The 18,020-nt window shown below is 44.3% G+C and overlaps 1 protein-coding gene across 1 annotated transcript; it reads left to right on the top strand.

Annotated features, from left to right (window-relative positions):
- Positions 1 to 2,119: 2,119 nt before the first annotated feature.
- On the top strand, positions 2,120 to 17,239 carry ints15 (integrator complex subunit 15). Its single transcript, XM_072481288.1, has 7 exons — positions 2,120 to 2,258; positions 6,606 to 6,803; positions 7,360 to 7,581; positions 8,072 to 8,237; positions 8,904 to 9,434; positions 9,892 to 9,931; positions 15,602 to 17,239. The coding sequence occupies exons 2-7, from the start codon at positions 6,612 to 6,614 to the stop codon at positions 15,771 to 15,773; spliced, it is 1,323 nt and encodes a 440-aa protein (XP_072337389.1). The 5' UTR covers positions 2,120 to 2,258; positions 6,606 to 6,611; the 3' UTR covers positions 15,774 to 17,239.
- Positions 17,240 to 18,020: the final 781 nt, after the last annotated feature.

Genomic DNA, 18,020 nt, shown 5'->3' with positions numbered 1-18,020 from the left:
ACCTGCATCACCGCACGCCATTCATCCTCCGAATCCACAGCAAGGATGGACTGAATGCGAGATGAGTTAGGTGTGACATGTTCACGTGTGGTAATGATGCCCACTCGGTTACGGGCACTCGTCCTCTGAATCCGTTGTACTGCCAGGATCAGAATCCTGTAATCGTCGTTGCACATTCTGGATGCGCCGTTGTCGGAATTGGGAGCGCTGGCCTCTGACTGGTGGTGCAGACCTGCACAAGGCTGCATAGTGACCAGGCTTCCCGCAGTTTAAACATCGCCTGCCTCTTGCAGGACAGTGTCCCTTTAAGTGGGAGTTGCCATAGTTCTGGCACGTCATGACGTCGGCGTCGTGACGCGGTGTACGTCATCGCACATGCGCAGGATGGGTGCCAGCCGCTTCGTTATCCCGTTCGCAACGCGCATGCGTGGGGCTCCGGGAAAAGCGCGCGAGGTGGCCGCTGTCTTCAATGCTGAGGCACTGCATCCGGGAGATGGCCTGCACACTCACTGCCTCGTGGGAGGCAAGTTTCTCATTTTCAGCCGATTTGTATTGGGAATACCCATTTTTTGCGTGCTCATGCACTGCACATGTTTCAATCGCGACTGGCAGGGTCATGTGCTTGATTTTTAAGAGCTGCTCTCTCAGAGGATCAGAGTGAACTCCAAGCACGATTTGGTCTCTGATCATGGTGTCAGCAATATCACCAAAGTTGCAGGACAATGCTAGCAGGCGGCGGCTAGTTAAGAGGGCATTGAAAGATTCATCTTTACCTTGAAGACGTTGTTTGAATATGTAGCACTGGAAGATTTCATTGGTGTCCATTTCACAGTGACTATCGACCTTGTCCAGGATGGTCTGTGAGGTACCCTCAATAATGATGCTTAGAGATTAAACTGTAAAGAAGGCTTTATTAGACTAATAACTATGCTACAGCTATGGACGAGAGCTGACTGCTATACAGACCATGAGGCAGGCCTTTCTGTATGGCTCCCAGATGGGCGGAGCCAGAGGCGGAGTCCCCAGGGTTCCAAGCCCAGTCTTAAAGGGGACATCACCTTACATGATGATAAGGCAGTAACCGTTCATCACAGTCTGAAACTTTGTCTTGTCCTGGCCTTCGGTGAAGTTAAACGAGTTGAAGAGTTCAATGGCTTGATCACCCGCTGTTGAGACGAAAAGCGCGATCTTTCTTGCACCCTCGAGGTCTGAGGCTGCGATGTACAGCAGAAACTTTTGCTTGAATGTCCGCCAGTTGGCACTGAGATTGCCGGAGGTCCTGAGCTGGTGAGGAGCCTGAATCTTCTCCATGGTGCCGGGATACATTTACTGGTCGTCACGGAATGGACTGAGGTAAGCCACCTTAAATTAGTAGTCTCCTGGTATCATGTCGTGTTAGGTACACTGGTCTAACACTGGCTGCAACTGTATGCAGCTTAGATCAGAAAGATACTCCAGACCTTGAAGTTAGTTTAGTCAGGTTTATTGAACTAATAGCACAGTTAGCACAGTTCTCTGTGAGTTTGACTCTCTGCTAACTTAAGTGTGGTTACTCTGTCTGACTGAACCAGACTAGCTCTTAGCCACGTGGTGGAAATGTGAGATTGTAACAACACCCTTGACTGACTCTCTAGATGTTCATCAGTGGAAAGAGATGGAGTGTGAGTGCCTTGTGTCTTTTATAGTCAGATCCCACCCTTGAGTGTCCTGCCTGCTTATTGGCCATGTCCTGTTCTCTGTGTCCATTAGCTGCTTGTCTGTATATCATTCTGTGTGTGTGTGCATATCATGACAGCCAGCAGCACGGTTCAATTCCCATACCAACCTCCCTGAACAGGTGCCGGAATGTGGCGACTAGGGGCTTTTCACAGTAACTTCATTTGAAGCCTACTTGTGACAATAAGTGATTTTCATTTCATTTCATTTCATTTCAAGTGTTTGGAAAACTTTAATTTATTTTACAGACTAAATATCAAAGTGAATCAGAAAATAAATCCCAACAGTTTTAGACTAAATAAAACTTGGAATAAATGCATGTATTAAAAATGTGAGAATGAGTCTTTAGGTTTCTGGTGAGTGAGGTTGTGACTTGCTGCTGCCCTCACTGAACGGCTGCAGCGCCATTCCGTTCAGCTCAGCTCGGCCACCGTCCGTCCCGGCAGTCCCTGCGGGAGGGCTGAGGCCGCGGAGACACAGAGAGGCAGACAGACAGAGAGAGCGGCTGAGGGCCCGGAGAGGCGGCCGGAGGACCCGGGGAGGTGAGGAGAGGAGAGGTCGCGCAGGCGGCCCGGAGAATTCCCTCTGAGCTGTGTACCGCTGACCCGCAGCGAGAGTGCTGCCCGGGCCCGCGGAGGGAGGCAGCCATCCCAGGATTGGGAATATAGGAAGGGGATGAGATGATTGGGGGAGAGGAGGGGATGGGATGGGATGTTGGGGTGGGGGAGAGAGGCGGGGATGGGATGTTCGGGGGGGGCGGGAGAGAGAGAGGCGGGGATGGGATGTTCGGGGGGGGGGGGAGAGAGAGGCGGGGATGGGATTTGGGGGGGGGGGGGAAGAGAGAGGCGGGGATGGGATGTTGGGCGGGGGGAGAAGAGAGCGGGGGAGAGAGGATGGGATGTTTGGGGGGGGGGAAGAGAGGCGGGGATGGGATGTTGGGGGGGGGGGGAAAGAGGAGGGCGGGGGAGAGAGGAGGGGATGGGATGTTGGGGGGAGAGAGGAGGGGATGGGATGTTGGGGGGGGGGGAAAGAGGAGGGGATGGGATGTTGGGGGGGGGAGAGAGGAGGGGATGGGATGTTGGGGTGGGGGAGAGAGGAGGGGATGGGATGTTGGGGGGGGGAGAGAGGAGGGGATGGGATGTTGGGGGGAGAGAGGAGGGGGTGGGATGTTGGGGGGGGGGAGAGAGGAGGGGATGGGATGTTGGGGGGGGGGAGAGAGGAGGGGATGGGATGTTGGGGGGGGGGGGAGAGGAGGGGGTGGGATGTTGGGGGGGAGAGAGAGGAGGGGGTGGGATGTTGGGGAGAGAGAGGAGGGGATGGGATGTTGGGGGGGTGGAGAGAGGAGGGGATGGGATGTTGGGGTGGGGAGAGAGGAGGGGATGGGATGTTGGGGGGAGAGAGGAGGGGATGGGATGTTGGGGTGGGAGAGAGAGGAGGGGATGGGATGTTGGGGTGGGGGAGAGAGGAGGGGATGGGATGTTGGGGGGGGGGAGAGAGGAGGGAATGGGATGTTGGGGGGGAGAGAGGAGGGGGTGGGATGTTGGGGGGGGAGAGAGGAGGGGATGGGATGTTGGGGGGGTGGAGAGAGGAGGTGATGGGATGTTGGGGTGGGGGAGAGAGGAGGGGATGGGATGTTGGGGGGGGGAGAGAGGAGGGGATGGGATGTTGGGGGGGGGAGAGAGGAGGGGGTGGGATGTTGGGGGGGGAGAGAGGAGGGGATGGGATGTTGGGGGGGTGGAGAGAGGAGGGGATGGGATGTTGGGGGGGTGGAGAGAGGAGGGGATGGGATGTTGGGGGGGTGGAGAGAGGAGGGGATGGGATGTTGGGGGGGGAAGAGAGGCGGGGATGGGATGTTGGGGGGGGGAGAGGAGGGCGGGGGAGAGAGGAGGGGATGGGATGTTGGGGGGAGAGAGGAGGGGATGGGATGTTGGGGGGGGGAGAGAGGAGGGGATGGGATGTTGGGGTGGGGGAGTGAGAGGAGGGGTTGGGGTGGGGGAGAGAGGAGTGGATGTTTAACACAGAGCTAAATCGCTCGCTTTGAAAGAAGACCAAGGCAGGCCAGCAGCACGGTTCAATTCCCGTATCAGCCTCCCCGAACAGGCGCTGGAATGTGGCGACTAGGGACTTTTCACAGTAACTTCATTTGAAGCCTACTTGTGACAATAAGCGATTTTCATTTCATGCTGGGTGGGGGGGGGAGGGGGAGAGGAGGGGATGGAATGATATGATATGGGGTTGGAGGGGATAGGATGATATGGGGGGGGGGGAGGAGGGGATGGGATGTTGGGGGGGGGGGAGGAGGGGATGGGATGTTGGGGGGGGGAGAGGAAGGGATGGGATGTTGGGGGACGGGGGAGAGGAGGTGATGGGATGTTGGGGGGAGAAGAAGGGGATGGGATGATATGGAAGGGGATGGGATGATATGGGGGGGGAGAGGAGGGGATGGGATAATATGGGGAGGGAGGAAGGGATGCGATGATATGGGGGGAGTGGAGGGGCTGGGATGATATGGGGGAGGAGGGGATGGGATGATTGGGGGAGAAGAAGGGGATGGGATGATATTGGGGGGGGAGGGGGGGGATGATGGGGGGGGAGAGGAAGGGATGCGATGATATGGGGGGAGTGGAGGGGCTGGGATGATATGGGGGGGGAGGGGATGGGATGATTGGGGGAGAAGAAGGGGATGGGATGATATGGGGGGGAGGAGATGAGCTGATAAGGGGAGGGGGTGGGATGATGGGGGGGAGAGGAAGGGATGGGATGATATGGGGGGGAGAGAGGGAGGGTATGGGATGATGTGGGTGGAGAGGATGGGATGATATGGGGGGAGAGGAGGGGATGGGATGACATGGGGTGGGGGATGGAATGATATGGGGATGGGGGGGTAACATGGGGTGGAGAGGAAGGGGTGGGATGACATGGGGCGGGAGAGGGGTGGGAGGAAGGGATGGGGAGAGGGAATGGGATTTGGGAGGAAAGGGATGGGGAGAGGAGGAATGGGATAATATGGGGCGGGAGAGAAAGGAATGGGATTATATGGGGGATGGGATAATAAGGGGAAGAGAGGATGGGGAGGGGAGTTAGGGGATGAAATTTGGGGGGGAGGATGGGGGGGAAGGGGATGGTGCGAGGAGATGGAATGGGGGTTGGACTGTGGGAAGTAGGGGGGAGGATGGGATTGGGAGAAGCGGGGGACGGGGGCGGAATTGGGGGAAGGAGGAGGGGGCTGGATGGGAGGTGTTGGGTGCGGAGATAGAAACCTGCACTAAGAAAGGAACCTTGTTGAAGAAGTTTAGGTCCCAGGTGTGAACCTGAGGGTTCCTTGTCAAGAATATCAGGTAAAAGTCATCACTACTCTTACTTCCTCTAGTTGGCAAGTTATGACATTTCAAATGCAAATTCTGAGAGGTTTTTTTTGAAATGGGAGAATGGTGATACGTTATGCAACACACTCAAGGTGAAGCTTTTCTCATTAAAAATGCAATAACAGATTGTTAATCAATTCTTCATTAAAGTAAAGTAGCCATAGCCCCAGATAACCATAGGCTTCTTTCCCCTTTGAGGGAGAGAGCTCACTGGTGGTGATTTATGATGTGATGCTGCTGTTGGACTGGGGTGGGCACAGTAAGACGTTGTACAACACCAGGTCAAAGTCCAACAGGTTTATTTCAAATCACTAGCTTTTGGAGGGCAGCTCCTTCAGGTGAGTGAAGAGGTGGGTTCCGCAAACGCATATATAGACAAAGTCAATGATGCAAGATGATACTTTGAATGCGAGCCTTTGCAGGTAATTAAGTCTTTACAAACCCATAGGGTGCGACTGGAGAGAGAGATAATCACAGGTTAAAGAGATGTGAATTGTCTCAAGCCAGGACAGTTGGTAGGATTTTGCAAGCCCGGGCCAGATGGTGGGGTGAATGTAATGAGACATGAATCCAAGGTCCCGGTTGAGGCCGTACTCATGCGTGCGGAACTTGGCTATCAGTTTCTGCTCGGCGATTTTGCGTTGTCGTGCGTCCTGAAGGCGGCCTTGGAGAATGCTTAGCCAAAGATCAGAGGCTGAATGCCCTTGACTGCTGAAGTGTTCTCCGACTGGAAGGGAATGTTCCTGCCTGTCGATGGTCACGCGATGTCCGTTCATCCGTTGTCGCAGTGTCTGCATGGTCTCGTCAGTGTACCGTGCCTCGGGACATCCTTTCCTGCAGCGTATGAGGTAGCCAACTTGGGCCGAGTCGCATTGAGTATGTACCGCGTACCTGGTGGGGGGTGTTCTAACGGGTAATGGTGGTACCCATGTCGATGATCTGGCAGAGATTGCCATGGCAGGGTTGTGTGGTGTCGTGGTCCCTGTTCTCCTGAAGGCTGGGTAGTTTGCTGCAAACAATGGTCTGTTTGAGGTTGCACGGTTGTTTGAAGGCAAGTAGTGGTAGTGTACGGATGGCCTTGGCAAGATGGTCGTCTTCAGTCTGAGGTCACGGAGGGAATAGAGCACTATTTTAAAAGACCCTGTAACAATATGCCTATGGAAAGAAAGCCTAATAGGCCACCAGGTTCAATTTTCATTGAAGTACTATGATTAAATAGCTGAGCCTGCATCTTGCTGTTAAATAGGACCAAATAGTTGTTCTATGGAAACTATTTTTTGTATTAATTTGATCAAATTACACACAAACTTAAAAAGGAAAATTACAAAATTATTTTGGCTACAATTTTAATTTCAAATTTTGTAGATCTGAAGTTGTTTGTTTTAAGATGTTGGAAAAACTATTTCAAAAGCTTTTGTTATCCTTTTCGTGTAGCATGAAATGTTGACTAATCGAAAAATCAGGCATGTAATTGTTCAGAACTTATGAAGTGGAGCTGGAAATGTATTCGTTTTCTGCTTGCAGGACAGAATGGCTGACATTCGCCATTCCCTTTTGAGGCGGGATGCCTTAAGTGCTGCAAAAGAACTCCTGTATCATTTGGATATCTTCTTTAGCAGCCAGCTGCAGAATGTACCAGGTCCACTGGTTGACAAGTCCACCATTGAGCTCGTGGAGGAATTTATATTTCAGCTTTCGAAAGAACGTAATACCCAACCAAAAGTAAGTTAAAGGATACAGACTGTTCGACATTTTCTTTTAAGAGAAACAGATTTCAGGTTACATGTTGGGTGTGATTTTAGCTTTGTTATAAAAGCACATGCACGTTATTTCTAAACTTAATTATTAGCATGGTCTAAAGCTGATGTCCTGAATTTTTTATTCAACCTGTTTAATTGGACAAATATAAGGAATTTGTTTGTTCATGATTATCCAAAACCGTTTGTAAGCACACATAAAATGATCAACTTCAAGGGGGAAATTTTCTTGAGGCATGTCTTTAGCTAAGAGATTTTGAAACATAAAATGTAAGAGCTGCAGAAATTTAAATAACAGGAAATGCATCAGTATCAGGCAAGTGTTTCACATCAGGCCTTTCACAGCGATTCTGAAATGAGGGTGAGGTCAAGACATTGACCTATATGTGCTTTCCGTAGATGCTGATTGACTTGCTTTATTTCCATCAATATCTGTTCTTTGCACATTTATTTCTATTACGGTGTCTCCTGAGAGAGCTTTCTTTTATTCTCTATTGACTGCTTTCTTTCTTTTCTGCAAGAGGTTGAGCTCATTACAGGAGCTGCAGCTGCTGGAGATCATGTGCAGCTATTTCCAAGACCAAAGTAAAGATGCAGTTCGACAGATCATCTTCTCTGCACTGTTTGGACCTCAGGGTAATAAAGCTGATGAAAACAGACTGGCGATGTTGGGAAAACTTGTATCCATGGCAATAGCAATCTGTCGAGTTCCTATCTTGGAATGTACTGCATTATGGTTACAGGTACGATTCATAATTGGGATTTAAATTTAAAAGAAGTTTCGATGCTGCAGAGTAAAATGTTGCCCTGTTACAATGAATACACGTAGTGTGGACAAGTTTTTGCCATCTTTGTACTACCTACTTTCTATTATCTTATGCGGGATGTTGGGTGGCGTGAGGATAGTGTTGGAGAAACTGCTCGTTTTGTATTGTGGTTAGTTGACTAAAAGAACAAAAAGCTGGTTCATGTATACAAAATTGATGTCTTTAATCTTAATTTTTGTTTGACTGCAGTTAAGTCAGTGATCATAAAAATCTGGTTTGATTGGCCACCATCTTGCATGCAACTTTAATTTGTGAAATAAATACATTTGAAACTAATCCATTACATTTATCATATATTTATTCATGTCTCGTCTTGTTTTTCTGAAATGTTTGAAATTAAATCATAGTCAATGGTATTCCTTTTATTGACATATTTTAATATTTGTGTCTATGGCTGGCTTTACAGAGAACACATGCAGTATTCTGTGTAAGACTTGCTAAGGTCCTTGCTGAGGATTACTGCATTTTGGTGCCAGGATCAGTGCAGACCTTAAAACGAATTGTTCATGCCAGTCCTCGATTCTGCTGTCAGTTGATCACTGCTGTCACTGCGTTGTATGACCTTTCAACAGGTATGCTATTGGACATATAGTTAATATTTTTGTGCCTGAATTTAGTTTTATTTTTTAAAATTTGTTCCAATGACTTGCATCTCTGCCTATTCGATAATAGTTACTCTGATATCCAATTTGTTGTCCTATTAGGAGGACAGATAGATATTAAGGAGGAAAGATAGATATTAAGAAAAGAAAACTGTTGTTTCCTCATTTGCCCTCTGTGCCTTTTGCATTTACTGCTGAGTTTATTTATTGTATACATTGTATTCTATCATTGGTAGTTCCTACGCTGATTCATGCAGTATTATCATAAAATCCCTACAGTGCAGAAGGAAGCCATTTGGCCCATCGAGTCTGCACTGACCTTCTGAAAGAGTATCCTACCTTGGCCCAGTCCCCCACCCTATCCCCGTAATCCCAACTAGGGGCAATTTAGCTTTGCCAATTCACCTAACCTGCACATCTTTGGACTGTGGGAGGACCCGGAGGAAACCCACACAGACACTGGGAGAAAGTCCAAACTCCACACAGTCACCCGAGGTCGGAATCGAACTCGGGTCTCTGGTTCTGTGGGACAGCAGTTCTAACCACTGCGCCACTCTATTGAAGAAGAAAAATGATGATGGAGTGACTTTGTTTTATATTGTAATGTATTTTCTCAAAGCACGTGCTTTGTTGCAGATGATCTGATCCCTCCTCATGATCTGTTGGAGATGGTTGTATCTTGGGTGTATGATGATCCACGGTTGACGCTGATTACATTTTTGAACGGTCCTGCTAACCTCCCCCGTGGCTTTTTGGAGCTCACGCCACTTCCGGGCCTGATTCGCTGGTGTGTGCTCGCACCTTTGGCCTACAAAAGGAACTGCAAAACTTCTTCAGCTCAATCCTTAATGAATGGAAACAGCAATAAAATGTGCAAGGAGTTTGAAAATGATGTAAAAAATGACTTCAAAATCCTTTATTCAAAGTTGCATTTAAGTGTTCTTCAGGTCCTTATGATACTTCAAGGTCATTTAACAGAAAAGAACTTGTATGGACGTTTGGAGCTCATCATGTTTGATCATGTAGATCGACTTGTTGGAGACATTAACAAACTCGTTAAAGAACTCAATCTTACAAATCCTGTGAAAGAGATTGAGCTCACACTGGATAGATTAGCTCAAGCCCTACAAGTTGGGATTGCATCAGGAGCACTATTGTGTACTAGAGGTAAGTAAAGTTGTCTGCAGAACATTCATTGTTATCTTCCCAAGATATTTACAACTTAGAATCTTATTTCAGTAGGTAAAATACTTGGAACAAGTTGTATTCCATTATTTACCCTCCTTAACTTGACTCTTGGCCTGTGTAAAACATGTACAAGTTATGGCCGTAATTACCTTCCATGATGCGTTCTGAGTTCATTGAGTCAGCTTAGGTTAAATGTTTTTCCCCAGAGGATTTTAAGACTGATGATCCACCGCTCAAGAGTTGATTTGGCAGAGTTTGGAAATATTTTCTTCTTCAACATCAACGGCAAACTTCTACTATAAAAATAATTTAAATAATTAATTGTGAAAATACTGTAATTTCATAAATGTTATATTGTCAACTGAATGTGCTTATGGATTGATTTGATTGTTTGTTTTTATATTAGCTTGCATTCACCTTCTGTTTAATTTTCCAGATGATTTGCGATCTATCTGTTCTGCACTTCCACATAACAGGTAAGTATGGAAATGTTTTGTTTATGGAGTGAATGGATCCCTTAATTAAATGGATAAGTGTTCTAAATTGAGTACCAAAAAACTTTGAAGATGAATTTTATATGGGAGCACGCTATTAAACATGTAAAATTCTCTGCACAGTGTTTATTGCAAAAAGGCCAATGACTGTTAAAATATCACTAAATTTACATGAATTTATGAAACAATGTGCGACCATAGGAAATTAGAACTATCTATCCATCCATCCATCCGTCATGATAGCTTATGACTGCTGTTCCACACTAGTCACAAAGTGAATTGTGGAGCACATTTATCAAACTGTTCGTGAATATTTCATCTTTTAAATGCCTTGGTTTATGAGAAATAATGTTCACCAAGGTGTAAAGTCAAAGCCAATTTTTTCAAAATAACATTGAATTGTCTACGTTTGCCTAAAACAAATGCCTTCATTAACATTTTCCATCATGTCTCTGAACTGGTTAGTTTTGTCCCATCACATCAGTACATTCTGAGTATGTACACTGTTCAGAATTTCCCAACATGCAATTTACAGATCAAGCAGAGTTAAGGGTAGAAGTGTATATCTCCTCGTCCTGTGACGATTTGGGAGGTTTCTTTGCTTTGTCCAAAGAAATTTGAATGAAGCTAGAGATTGAATTCTCAAAGCTTTTATTTCAGGCAGGAGTAATTTTATAAAACATATTAGAATTTTGTGACAATCTCTGTAGAGACTGATAACGTCTTTTTAAAAAAATTAAACCTCCAGTTCTTGCTGAAAAGCATGAGATGACAGGATTTCACATTTTAAAACTTTTACTTGAACAAATTATTCAAACATGATTGATTATCACCATTTCTTTTTGTAGGCAACTTAAACTTCTTAAACTACAGAAAGTGCAGTTTGCCCTTGTATGTTTGCCAGCAATTGGACTCTGCATGGAATTGCATTCCTTTTAGCAAGCCGTTCACAGTGGATCTCCGCTTCCTGTGGGTTCCCATATCACCAGGCAGTAATTTCAAGTGACTGTCTCCAGGAGCTTTGTTTTTCTTAAATCCACCACTAGCAGTAAAGTTTGTTCTGATGATTCTTCTTCCCCTGACCGTGCCAGGAGGAATCTCCCAGAATCCTTGGAAAGGTGCAAGATTCATTCCTTCAATTAGAGGTGCTTTTGTCCCATTTTGGTGTGGTAGTTCGCAAGTGCAAGCAGCCTGTTTTGTCTTCTGACTACACAAAACACTGTCATCAGTTTGAGATATTCATTGATATGTGGGGAAATCCGTAACCTGATCTCAAAAATGGCTTCCTCTGCTACCTTGCTCATGCCAATGTGGAACATATTAAACTTGCAGCCAAGTAGAACTGCTAATTAGTTAATATTGACCCCCAACTCAACAAATCTACATAGAAGTAATGGACAGTTTACAGTACAACTGTTTCAACGCTTTACCTACAACATGTTTCTGGGACTTTGGGAAATGCAGAGTCTACTCTTGGAAACTCTGAGGCTGCTACCATGATCTCCAAGTGTAAATACCATTGCACCTTCTTGGTAAAACAGCATAATCCCTCCTTTGATCTCTAAAAATCAGACCACTCCGGATTACTGTCGGACAGACTGCAGAACAGGTGACATGACTGACTTTATTTACGCTAAATTTAAAGTTACAGTTCCAAAACATGATCTTCTACACCTCACAATTATGCATTTCTATTATGAACTTGATCAAAAAAGCAGTATGTGTGAACATAAACAGCTGTTATGTGAGAGGTAACAGTGAGAATAACAGCTGTTCATGTTTTTCTGTTGGTTGTGAAGGAAACCAAGGCTATTTATTTAGTATATTTTGTTTAGTTAATCATTACCTTTGATTATGAACGTTAAGTTAATGAATCACGTTTGAGACTTAACAATTTTTCACTAAATTTGGAAGCTGTGACAAAGTTGAGCATTTATGGCATAATTTCTACATTTATTAAAATGTATGTTTATTTAAGATGGTAAAAGTCAGCTGACAGTTTGCGCATTCCTGGTGCACCTGATTAATAATCTTTATTGTCACAAGTAGGCTTACATTAACACTGCAATGAAGTTACTGTGAAAAGCCCCTAGTCGCCACATTCTGCCGCCTGTTCGGGTACACGGAGAATTCAGAATGTCCAAATTACCTAACAGCACGTCTTTCTGGACTTGTGGGAGGAAACCCACGCAGACGTGGGGAAAATGTGCAGACTCCGCACAGACAGTGACCCAAGCCGGGAATCGAACCTGGGACCGTGGAGCTGTGAAGCAACAGTGCTAATCACTGTGCTGATGAGCGTCTATCAGGATATTGCTTATCTGAAGCTTATTTTCTGAAAAGCAGAATTTTGAAAAGCAGAAAACTGACACTTGAGATCCTAACAACAATGGGGACCAGCTGACGATTGGGAAGTAAAAACAAAATGCTGCAGATGCTTGTGATCTGGAATAAAAACAAAATATTGAAATAACTGGGCAGGCGTCACAACATCTGGAGAGAGAGAAACAAAGTTAACATTTCAAGCCCAGTATGACTCTTCGGAACTGAAGGGAGGCAACAATATAATTGGTTTTATGATGTTGAAAGGGAGGGTAGGTGGAGCAAAAGAGAAAAAGTCAAGGATAGGTTAGAAAGTAGGTGAATAATTCATGAAACCAAAGGCAGTGTGTGAGGGAATGATAGTACTAAAGAAACGAATTCAGTCCAGCCAATTACCACCCCATCAGCCTACTCTTGATCACCAGTGAAAGGATGAAAGGGGCCACCAGCACCGCTATCAAGCAACACTTGCCCAGCAATAACCTGCCACTGATGCTCAGGGTCCCTTGACTTCAACTAAGTTTTGGTTTAAACATGGACAAAAGAGTTGAATTCCAGAGGTGAGAGTGACTGTCTTTGCCATCATGGCAGCATTTGACCAAGTGTGGAATCAAGGAACATTTGCAAAACTGGAGTCAATGGGAATCGGGGAAACTCTTTGCTCATTGGGGTCATACCTGGCACAAAGGAAGATGGTTGTGGTGGTTGGAGGTCAATCATCTCCGTTCCAGGGCAACACTGTGGGAGTTCCTCAGGATAGCGTCCTTGGCCCTCCGGATAGTGTCCTTAGTTCAACCGTTTTCAACTGCTTCAGCAATGACCTTCTTTCCACCATAAGGACAAAAGTGGGGATGTTTGCTGATGTGGGATGTTTGCTGGTGATTGTACAATGTTAAGCACCAATTGTGACTGCTCAGATACTGAAGCAGTTCATATTCGAATGCTGCAAGAGCTGCATAATATCCAGGCTGGAGCTGACAAGTGACATGCCAGGTAGTGACCCATCTCCAACAAGACAGAATCTGACCGCCAATGATATTACCATTGCTGATTCTCCCAATGTGAATTTTGGGGTTACCATTGATTGAATACTGAACTGATAAATACTGTGCCTCCAAAAGCAGGTCAGAGATTAGGAATCATTCACGAATAACTCCCCAAAGCATATCTACAACGCAAATGTCAAGAATGTGATTGAATACTGTCCACTTGCTTGGATGGGTGTAGCTCCAACAATATAAGCTTGACACCATCCAGGCTGAAGCAGCCCGCTTTATTGGCACCCCTTTCCACAAGCATTCACTCCCTCAGCCACGACTAACAGTGGCAGCAGTGTGTACCATCTACAAGATGCACTGCAGGAATCTATCAAGGCTCTCTTAGGCAGCACCTTCCAAGCACATGACTGCTACTGTCTAGAAGGAAAAGGTCAGCAGATACCTGGGAACACCACCATCTGGAAGTTCCACTCTAGATTACGCCCCATCCTGATTTGAAAATATATTGGCTGTTCCTTCACTGTCGCTGGGTCAAAATCCTGGAACTCCTGGCAGTGTGGGTGTGCCTACAGCACAAGGACTGCAGCAGTTCAAGAAGGCAGCTCACCACCACCTTCTTAAGGGTAATTAGGGATGGACAATAAATGCTGGCCTAGCTAGTGACACCAACATCCCATAAATGAGTAAAAAGCTAAAGAAACGGGGTTGGTTAAGGGTAGGTGTGAATAGCAGGATAACGGTCAATATTGTCTGAAAGCAAAAAGATGAGAACAAGATGCAGACTAGTACTGGGGTCAGGTGGGGGAGAAAAACAAATTAAAATAGATGACAGAGTTCATGGTCTGAAGTTATGAACTCTGTGTTGAGTCCAGAAGGCTGTAAAGTGCCTAACCAGAAGATGAGGTGCTGTTCCTCCAGCTTGCCTTGGGTTTCAGTAGAACACTGTAGCAGGCTAAGGAAACCACTGCGGGCATGAGAGTAAGATGGTGAATTGAAATGGTAAGCAACCAGAAGGTCAGAGTCATGCTTGTTGACGAATGAAGGCATTCCGCAAGCAGTTCCCCCAGTCTGCATTTGGTCTTCATAGTGCCTTGTGAGCAGCAGATGACAAAAGTACAAGTAAATAGATGCTTCACCGGGAAGATATGATTGGGAAGTGTTGATGGAGGTACCTGATGTGGAGGAACACAAGGGGGAATGTGTGCTTTCCCTTATTGCTTATTGCTTTAAATACGACCAAAACTGCTTGTATTTGAATTTCATGGAACCCTTCCCTACAACATGAGAACCAATTTGCACCCATATGCCACATCTTAACAGCTAGCAATGCTCCAAAACCACTCCATGTTCTGCTGAACCCCAGGATCTCCTTGCCCAGACATTTTTCTGCCTTCCATATTAAGATCCTGTAATCCTTATCAGTGCAGCCTAATCCTTTAAATGCTCCTTTAAGAATTCTTGTGATTTCTTTTCCTGTTGCCCCAGAGTCCAAATCCTTCTCCCAGTGATTCCAGAAATTAGCTAAACTGTGTTCCTAGAATCTCCCATTTCAGCATTTGGAGCCAACCCCAGGAATTCACCTGAAAGTACTCCTAGATCTTGAGACACCTGTCAAGGAAGATCAATGGAAACGTGTTTTAAAGAGCACTATAAATTCCACAGAATTACTTAGTGGGTTTTTAGAAACTGTGTTCGCTTTACTGATGCTGGCAATTCCACTAGCAATGATGAATTTCCAAGGAGACATCCCTCTTTATGAGTCTCTGTTTCCTATTATAAAGATATAAATAGTTAATGTCTCTTTTTTTGGAAGCATCAATTCGTTCCAATATAATCTGCACATCATTAACATTGAAATTCTAATGACTGCGAACTTAACATGCTATAACACAGTATCATCCAGTAGAAATTGCTGGCTCGTCACAGGAGTGGCTACAGTGACACTTTTTAAACCACACTGTAATTTTAGTGGAAAATTTAATACAGTATGCAGGTAAATGCATTTATTTAACAAACATCTCGCCACTCTTAGCAACAAAGCAAATTACATTTGAAAAACATTTGCATACTCTTCTTTTCATCTTACCATTTTACTAATAAATACTCAAGTTAAAATATGCCATGCAAATATGAGGATTGGGATCACATGAGTCATGACAGTAATGTGGCTCATGTATTGAATAAGAGTAATTTAATAAGCATGTGCTAGATATTTAATCATTTATTCAAAGCTACAACTAAAATGTTAAATTCAAAAGGTTGTTAATTAAAAGAGAAGAAATATATTGTGAGTACTAATGTTTTTAACTATCATTTTTTGTTTTCTTGACAGCTTGCTTCAGTTAGTCTTAACTGGACCAGTACAACAGTCTCCACATACCGCACTGCCACCAGGATATTACCCACATATCCATGCACCACCTGCTGGATACCCTATGTATTCAGCGCACCCAGTGCAGACATATATGCCGGGTATGACTTTTTCATATAGACCAATCCGATAAAGGATTGTCCATTATAATTAATTTAATGGGCTACCTCCTTGGATCAAACCAATTGTGGAAAATAGTTTCAGTACTTTTTTTTTTACTGAAAATTTGTACTATCAGTGACGATAAAAAGGATTGGTTGCAACCTACTGCGCATTTTATATTTTTTAATGAAGTTTACCAACTTTTATGTACAGAAATAACACGGACTTTTCACATGACTTTTTCACATCTAGGAAACGACCACAATTTTAAAGCAAAGGTTTTTAATTGCATCCATTTGTTAATTATCTATAAATTAAATATTGTTTACTTACGTCCATTGTTAAATTGCGTTGTCTACAGAACCTTTTTATAAAGGGGTGTTTTTGTAAAAGATGTGTGGTGTTCTCGGATCTCTTCTGATGACTAGCAGTTATTCCAGGATTAATCTCTTGGTTGTTTCTGGGTATTTTATAGCAATAGCACAGCACTTGTTAAAATTGTTTTTTTTTAAAAAGTTTACACATTTTGTGAAGCTACTGTACATCTTAAGTGCATGTTGCTTCTGAGTGAGTACCTGGAATTGGTGTTCTTGCTCAATGCAGTGCATGTTTACTGAGGATGCTTTTTTTCTTTCATTTTTGATCCCAAGTCCTTGGTTAGGCTTAAGTGGGATAAACGATGTTGGTTTGAGATTTAACGTATCAAAATTAAACTTTGTCGCTGCCTTAATGTTTCAGTTTGTTGAGACAGGTCCAATCTCATCTGCGCTGAGTTAGTCTTTGTAACAAGGCCATAATATGTTTTGGGTGAGGACAGGATTGAGCTTTGCCCTGACATCCGCTGTGGTTTTGTAGCTTGCTGACACAAAATATTATCATAGGGTGAGGGACAATATCCCAACAAGTCAACACTTTCGGGAGAGGGAGAAATAACATTGTTAGAAATGGAGCAAATAACAGTTAAACTTTGTCTACTACGAGGTATATATGCACTAGATCACAAGGTAAATCACTACAATCATAATGAAGGATTATTACTCTTCACTGCTTCTGTCTCAAATTGGAGAAAGTATATTGCTCTCTGACTGTCTCCTAAGTACCAGCGGATTTGTTGCTCATCTACGCATTTTTTTAAAAATTGATTGTATGAGGGATAAATGAAATAGGCATCTTTTGGTCAAATTAGTAAGCAACACTAGTTCTGTAATGAAGGAAGATTTTGGATATAACCATTTTAAAAATGCAACCATCACTGCTGAGATGACTTGCTCAAAATGTTTTAAGGAGAATCAACTAGCCTATAAATAAGGAATATAAAGGATTTCTCAAGTAGTGTCTCTGGCAGAGTCATTCTACATAAGAAAAAATACAATGAGGCCATGAAGCCGCTTATTTGTACCTTGAATCTAGTCAAACATTCTACCTTCCACAAATTCTCAGCCTTCTTTAATTTGTACTCATCATTGCTGAAAAGTGATTAAAACTAGAAAGACAAAAGTTTCAAGTGTAATTATGATTATGGTGTCGGTATGGATAAACATGACTGCCTAATTATTCGCAGAACTTCTCATCTGTTGTGGCCATGATCAATTATATTAGCTATTGAAACATGTGACCAATTAGATCATGAACATGATTCTAATTTTAATTTTACTATTGCAGACACAACCAATATTATAGAAACTGGTTTAGAATATCTGTCTTATTAGAATAAAAAACAACGACAAAAGTATGCTGGAATACTTTGGATACAAGCAATGGAAATTAAATTAATCAATGTCCAAATTAAGCTGCAATTTCTGACTTTCACCAACCGAAATGAACTAAATTGCATCGACTTTTTGTGGATAATTAATTACTTCATATCTCTGCCAGATGTGTCACTTCAACATACTTATGATATTCCAGCATCTTTCCATCGATGAAAGAAGATGGACACAGCAAACAAATCCGTTTCAGATGGGATGTCTTCATATGGTACACTTTTGCTGATGGCAAGCAGAAAAGGCCAATCTTTGAGAGGCATATTCTATCCTACGTGCAGTTATCATTGTGGGTTGTGGTTTTCAATGTTGGCATTTGTTGCCAAATTCTGTAACCCACTGGTTGTCATGGTGGTGTACACCAGCCCAAAGGCGGTGTCATTTTCCTCTGCTGTCAGGTAGTGACTCCCACGTGCAGTAATTGGGGCCTTTATGTCAAACTTGTAGGTGTCCTTGAGGTGGAGCTTTGGGGTCCTGTTGGTCGTCTCGTATTCCATCCTGGCTGGGTGTCTTTT

Source organism: Scyliorhinus torazame, chromosome 17, assembly GCF_047496885.1.
Source record: "Scyliorhinus torazame isolate Kashiwa2021f chromosome 17, sScyTor2.1, whole genome shotgun sequence".
NCBI lineage: Eukaryota > Metazoa > Chordata > Chondrichthyes > Carcharhiniformes > Scyliorhinidae > Scyliorhinus > Scyliorhinus torazame.
Note: the sequence above shows the minus strand (reverse complement) of the source record. Positions and strands in the feature narration are given on the sequence as shown.

What these genes read in the sequence shown, in the direction of transcription:
- ints15 (XM_072481288.1), top strand. Translation starts at nt 6,612, where the DNA reads ATGGCTGACATTCGCCATTCCCTTTTGAGGCGGGATGCCTTAAGTGCT. An exon ending in GTTGTATGACCTTTCAACAG is followed by an intron (nt 8,238 to 8,903) that starts GTATGCTATTGG and finishes GCTTTGTTGCAG; the next exon opens with ATGATCTGATCCCTCCTCAT. An exon ending in AGCACTATTGTGTACTAGAG is followed by an intron (nt 9,435 to 9,891) that starts GTAAGTAAAGTT and finishes TTAATTTTCCAG; the next exon opens with ATGATTTGCGATCTATCTGT.